This window comes from Cynara cardunculus (assembly GCF_001531365.2).
Source record: "Cynara cardunculus var. scolymus isolate 2C chromosome LG 7, CcrdV1, whole genome shotgun sequence".
NCBI lineage: Eukaryota > Viridiplantae > Streptophyta > Magnoliopsida > Asterales > Asteraceae > Cynara > Cynara cardunculus.
Genome location: NC_037534.1, coordinates 7,435,666 through 7,442,902, shown reverse-complemented (window position 1 = coordinate 7,442,902; position 7,237 = coordinate 7,435,666). Strand labels below are relative to the sequence as shown.

Here is a 7,237-nt window from a genome sequence, read left to right as displayed (position 1 = left end):
TTTTTTTTAAAAAATTATCTTGTTTTTTATTAGTTAATAAATTCTATTACTAGAGATTTGTTTCAATTATATTTTAAAATATTATAATTGATTAATTTTTTAAGATTTCATTTTTGGTTATTTTACATTCTTATTAGCTAGTTTTACCAAAAATAATTTGTTAATCAGTTAGTTTACCAAATATAGCTTAAATCTTAAAACAAAAAACAGTAACACATTTAGAAAAATAATTTAATTATCACATTTGTTGGATTTCTTTCCCCATCGTTCCCCCAAAAGGCTTAATTATTTCATTTGTTGCATTTCTTTAGTACTCCCATCGTTCCCCTCATCGTTTTAGGGGCTGTTTACCTGCTTCTGACCATCTCTTACCGGCAGGATGTTCTTGCCCAAGTAAGAGGTGGGTTGTTTACCAAATGAAAAAACACAGCTCTAACTATTTACCATGCTCTGACCGTGCTTTGTCCAGAGACAGAGTTAGAGAGGTGTCTTTCCAGAAGCAGAGATGAAGTTTCCCATGTTTACCCTTACAATCACCAACTAACGAAGGGGCACCAATCTACAAGAATCTCCACTAAAAAAATAAAAAAAAATGGGAGCAACTACAAGAATCCAACCTTATCCTTATTATCTATCTCCATCATCCACCTCTTCCTTTCTACTTTCATTTCCAAAAAACCCACTTACCTTATAGGGTTTTCTCCACCCCATAGATGAATCCACCTCGAACACTATACTTATTAAACGCACCTGAAAGACCAAAACAATTTAGACATGAGAGATAGATGAAGGGTTTCTGAGATCTTTAGGAAGAGAGTCGAAAATTATATGGTTTTTTTGGAAAATGAGAAGTTTTGACTATTTGGAGAAGAAAGGTATTGATAATGCCAAGTGAGATCCAAAGGGTTTCACATGTCAATTGATGGTGACAGATTTGGAATAAGTGTTGTCCTTTTATCAAAGAAATAAAAGGTATTAGCAATATTTAATTAGAAAATAATAAACAAAATGTGACTGATAATAATTTACAAAATATTAATATTCATCATTTATCTATTAATTAATATTTAATTATTAATTCATAGATATTAATATTAATTATTTAATTATTACAACATTACTCCATAGATAAGGGTATAATGGTCATCTTTTACCAGTCAGCACATGAAATAAAACATTTTGGTAAACAACAATTTCAGTCAGCACTTACCTCATTCAGACCTCTTATCTCAATAAGAACTCTTACCCAAATCAACACTTAGTCAAAAACATTGGTAAACAACCCCTTAATCGTTCCTCCTCATCATCTTCGCCAATTCACGCTCACGGAATCACGTTCTGCTCGTCTTCACTCCCACGGGCTCACGCTCTCATTTGTGCCCTGTACTTGAGGTATGTTCCATTTTTGCTATTCGTTTTTGATTTGCTACTCTATTGCTCTCATTTGTTTTTAGTTGCCCAAGTACCGTGTTCTTGATGTTGTGTGAGACCTAAACTTATCGATGTTGTGCCCTAGACTTCAGGTATTATCTTAGTTTTCGATGATTTGTTTATTAATAATTTTGTCTAATATCAGAGCATTTCACATTTATTTTATTTCCGTTACTATTATTGTTATCACAACGCTATGAGTAGAATATACGATCTTTGTTCTAAATCTAGTAGATCCTAGCCATTTTCATTTTCTTTGTCGACCTGTTTTTTTTCTTTCTAAATCATGTGTGGATCTGTTATCTACATATCACCATCAAGTTTCTAGCAAGTTCAAGTTATCACTTCTAGTTTTCTCTTAGAAAAGTAATAAATAGGGTTTTTTTTTTTAAAAAAAATATATGATAAATTAAAAATCTAAAAAGCAAGGGCAAGGCTAAACATTTTTTTAAGACCCTTGGAAATAGGGATGGTGATTTGGCCCGACCCGGTGGGGAACCCGGTTCACCCGACCCGGACGGGGACGGGGATTCCCCGCTAAAACGGGTACCGGGGCCGGGGCCGGGGATCCCCGGTAGAGGCAAACCGGGGTTGGGGCCGGGGCCGGGTATTGTATCCCCCGACCCGCCCCGTACCCGGTATATATATATAAATATTAAACATTTTTATTATTTGGGCTTATAAGTGATATATATAATTGGGCTTAGATTTATTATGGACTTGGGCTTATAAGTGATATATATAATTGGGCTAAAACGGGTGTTGACCGGGTGTTGACCGGGGTTGACCGGGGGTTGACCAGAGGTTGACCGGGGGTTGACCGGGGTTGATCGAAAGTTGACCGGGGACGGGGCCGGGGCCGGGGACTATTTATATAAACCGGGGCCGGGGCCGGGGATTGCAAACCCCGCCCCATCCCCGCCCCGTTGCCATCCCTACTTGGAAAACCGTCAGTAACAAGAACCCTCGGAAAGCCGTCGGTAACTATAATTCTTGGAAAGCCATCGGTAAATAGAACTGCTGGTAAAAATATAACCGTCGGTGAGGAAAACCCTTGAAAAGTTGTCGGTAGGATAACCGTCGTAAATCCGTCGGAAATAAACCTAATCGAAAAACCGTCGATAAATGTCGTGGCTAAACCGTTGATAAATTTAGCGACCCACTTTTGCCGACAGTTTGTAAAGCCGTTGGTAAAGGGCATTCGACGGGTTTTGCCATCGGTGATATATATACTTGCATAATAAACCGAATATAGTTCTTATAATGAATCTTCCTTTGAAATGGCTACTAGTCCCTTCGTTACCTTAGAGTAGCGTCTCCAAAAACTTTTATCAGACACTACAACAAAATCGGGTTTATCAGACACTTCAAAACTCTAAGCGTCATAATAGACCTCTTTAGAGGACTTAGTTTATAGGACCAAAAAAATAAAGTGTCCTATCTAAAGGTGTTGTATTAAGTTTATATGACGTTTTTTGATGTCGTAATAAGTTTTTAGGACACCTTTAATATAAAATTCTCATTATCAACTTTATAGGACACTATTTGAAAAATTGTCCTATAAAACACAAGTGTCTTATAAAAAATTGATTTTATAGGACAATTTCTCAAAGTGTCCTATAAAGTTGCTAATGTGACACTTTGTATTAAAAATGTCCTCAAAAACTTGTTAAGACGTCCAAAAGCGTCATATAAACTTATTACAACGTCTTTAGATAGAACACTTTATATTTTAGTTCTATAAAACGGTCTATTGGGACACTTCGAGATTGGGGGCGTCCTATAAACCCAATTTTGTTGTAGTGAGATGACAAGTTATTGAAAATGTGCTTATCTTGGATGCAATGTACGGTTTTTGTTTTCCAAAAACTTGAATAAATTAAATGGTGGTAACATTTGTATTTACGAAACTGAAATAGGCTTGTTTTTATTCGTTTTTTTTGTCATTCTTTACATAGCTTTGTAGGCCTAAGTTACATTTATTATTTGGCATGAAAGATGTGCCGAGATAGAAATATGAAACTCGGATTTGAGTTTTCTTTCTTACTTTGTGACACATATACAATGTGATCGACCAAACTGATGTATTGATGGGCCTTACTACGACTAAACTCGTTATCAAACATCTCAAAAATATTAAATCTTACACAACGAATGTAAGGAACAATTAATTGGAAGTTTATCATGACATACACATTGTCAACTCGACATCAAAACTCATAAAACACTGAAACTTGCCTTCACGATCAATTTATGTACAAGTGTGTGTAGCATGAGAGAAATTGCCCGTGATTGTGAGATTTAAGTCATAAATCCACAAACACTAAGGTGCCGTTTACAAAACGCTTACTTGGGTAAGCGCTTACCAAAGCAATTTACTTTATCGAATGAATATGACAAAGACTAAGAATATTACCCGGTAAGAGCGAAAAGAAGAATTTCGAGTCTTAACCAGTAAGTGAGGACAAAGACTCTTACCATGGTTAGCGCTTACCGCGATAAATTGTTGCATACGATGCGTTTTAGTGAATAAAATCTTGTCCGGTAAGTAAATGATAGTGTTAATTTTACCGATAAATTCTTACTTGATAAGTATTTAAGTAAACGATCCCTAACTCGTCTAGTTTGTGAGATTTAATAGAATTTGAAATTAAATATCATTACAATCTTATCTTTAGTTTCAAAGAAAAGTCGGGAATTAAAAATTTTAAATTTCAATTAAATTTAGAAAAAAAAAACTAGATTTATAATGTTAAAGAAATGACATTTTATATATTATACATGGATGATCATGGATGACATTACCATCCCAACAACATCATGGAAAATGGCATTACACAAGTGAAACATTCACTTCAAATATCCCTATCATCATCATCATCAACATCAACATCAACATCAACATCATCCTCATCATCATCATGTGGTTGAAAACATTGATCCCAAACTTGTATTCTTGTGGTAAACGATTATGTTATTTTTAATTAGCATATAAAAATTGTGGTGAATAGATATGAAAATCATCATTAATTTATTACAAATATATAACTTTGACTAATTACGTCAATAATAACCATACTTTCGTTCCATTTACACTTTTAAAACACGTTTTATCATATAAATTTATTTTTTTAAAACATGTACTTAAAAATCCGTACGTCTAATTTAAGAATACAACACGTTAAATTTCACCCACGTTCCATTATTAACATCGTGTATATTACATCAATTATTTTTTAAAACGTAAATTATGATTTCTCGTATCTTTATTTAAAATTTATATACGTAGCTAGGTATTTAAACTTTGTACTTGTAAATTTATTCAAAAGTGTTTAGTTTTATATTACATAAATAATTCCAATTATGTTTGTGCTCATTTTTCTATGTCTCCCTCATAGATTTTGTTTCAAATATTTAATTTGGGAAAGCATGATTTTGCCAACCTTTTGAAATTTCTTTGCTTAAAAAGTCATAAATACAATTAAAAAAACAGATGCACAAATTAGGTTTGACCTATGAACAAGTGGTATAGAATCAAATCTTTGTGGTTCTTATATATATTTCTTATACATTATTTTATAAAAATAATATTATAAAAACCAGAGTTTTAATACAACGGACACAACAGACGAGGAGTCGGCACGGCTACAAGTCGTATCGCCTTTGGGGCTGTGAGCCCGAACACGTCGCCCATGTCGATTTCACTTGGTTTCATTCCATCTGGTAGTTCCCAGTTGAAACAATGAAGAAGGTGCACGACTGCCATTTCCATTGCGTACAACCCGAGTTGCATTCCTGGGCACGACCTTCGGCCCGACCCAAATGGGAGAAACTCGTAGTTGCTTCCCCGAAAATCTGGGGCTCCGTTTTGCAGAAAACGAGATGGATTAAAAGTATTAGGGTCTGTCCAAGCGTTCTTGTCACGATTGATGGCGTAGGAGTTGACCATGACACGTGTCCCTTTTGGGATGTGGTAGCCGGAAACCTCCGTGGCTTCTGACGATTGGTGGAGCAGAACGGGGATCGGAGGGTGCAGACGAAGGGTTTCCTTGATGACACATTTGAAGTAGGGCAGTTTCTCGAAGTCGGACTCTTCGACACGACGGTCAAGACCAACAACGTTGGTCAACTCTTGTTGCACAAGCTTGAGCGCTTCGGGTGTATGCATGAGCTCCGTCATGGCCCATTCAATCGCAGAAGCAACCGTCTCTGTACCACCAAACATTACGTCCTGCAAACAATTCAACAAAATTTTCATCAAAATGATGTAATTTTTTGTGTTAGTAATAATTTACCATGAATCAAAAGCTTTTCTTTACTTTTAATAGAATACAAGATGATGTAAATAAATACCCATTCCTCCCAAAACATATATCATCATATAATTTTATAAATACGTAATTATTATACTTTTTAATTAAGTAAATGATAATTATAATAAAGTAATTCCATTTTATAATTAAAGGTAAATATACTTATTTAAAATAAACTAAAATAGAAAATAAATTTAATAAATTATCATTCATAATTATTAAAAAATGAGTTTATAGAATTTACCATGATTATGGCTTTGATGTTATCTCGGGTCAGCTTGATGGCGTTCTGCAAATCCTCGGCTTCGTTGGTTTTTCCTTCCTCGCTGTAAAACGCCAACATCTCATCAACCATATCGTTATCCACATTTTCATCGCCGACCTTTTTCTCTTTTGCCAAGTGTTGGTCGATGATTTTGTCAATAAACCCATCCAACGCAGCTCGAGCCGCAGGTAAACGGGTGTTCAACCCAGCCGGGTCAATGAAGCCGAGCCATGGGATAAAGTCAGCCAAGTTGAATGCACCAAAAAGCTTGGTGTATTCCTGTAGGATCCTAATAAACTCCTCTTTACCTTCATGCGACGTCGACCCGAAAGCCGCACGATAAATAATATCATGGGTCAACCCGAATACAAGCTCCCCCAAGTTTACCGGCAAGCCGGAGTTGGTGGCGGTGGTGGTCACCATGGAATCCACCTCATCCCTCACGGAATCCCACGACTCCGCCCGCTTCCGGCTGAACAGTTTCATCACACAAAGCTTACGCATCTGACGCCAGAAAGGTCCGTAGTCGGCAAACGCCATATCAACACGATCGTAGGTGAGGTAGGTGATGGCAATAGTGGCGGGACGGTTAGCAAAGATGTTATCTTGGACTTGAAGAATTTGGCGAGCTATCTCCGGCGAGGACACGGCAATGGTGTGACGGAAACCCATCTTGAGATGGAGGATGCCACCGTATTTTTCAGCCAAACGGGCTAACCCACGGTGGGTGAGCTGATCCATCATCAACATGTTGCCAATGACCGGCCAGCCCATAGGGCCGGGCGGGAGGTTTTTCCGGCGTAGCCATGCTAGAAAAGAAAAGGTTAAGAGGGCAATGATAACGTAGATTGATATGGGTATTTGGATAGAATCCATTATTGATTCAAGTGGAGAGATAAGTGGCAACTGGTTGGTTGTTGCTACCTAAGGAGTGAAATGAAGAGGTGTATATATACAGGTTTCATCGGGCACACCCTGTTTGAAAGTGTACAGTGATTTACTATTTATTATTAGTCTTATTTTTCTGAAATAATGAATGGAAAATATTGACTAAATCCGCTTGTCTTGAAATGCATTAATTAATTATTTATTTATTTATTATTATATGATATATAAGATTGAACGTCAAATCAAGAGAGTGGCCTACATCTTAATTTGGGGTGGTTGTATCTCTATGTATATGCATCCGATGTGATATAAAAAGACTCGGCCTTTATACTATGCAGTG

General features: G+C 36.4%; 1 protein-coding gene across 1 annotated transcript; it reads right to left on the bottom strand.

Annotated features, from left to right (window-relative positions):
- Positions 1 to 5,029: 5,029 nt before the first annotated feature.
- LOC112515563 (cytochrome P450 84A1-like) lies at positions 5,030 to 6,903 on the bottom strand. Its single transcript, XM_025122452.1, has 2 exons — positions 5,989 to 6,903; positions 5,030 to 5,662 (listed from the first exon to the last, which is right to left on the bottom strand). Exons 1-2 carry the CDS (start codon positions 6,883 to 6,885, stop codon positions 5,039 to 5,041), a joined length of 1,521 nt encoding a protein of 506 aa, XP_024978220.1. The 5' UTR covers positions 6,886 to 6,903; the 3' UTR covers positions 5,030 to 5,038.
- Between the last annotated feature and the right edge of the window lie 334 nt (positions 6,904 to 7,237).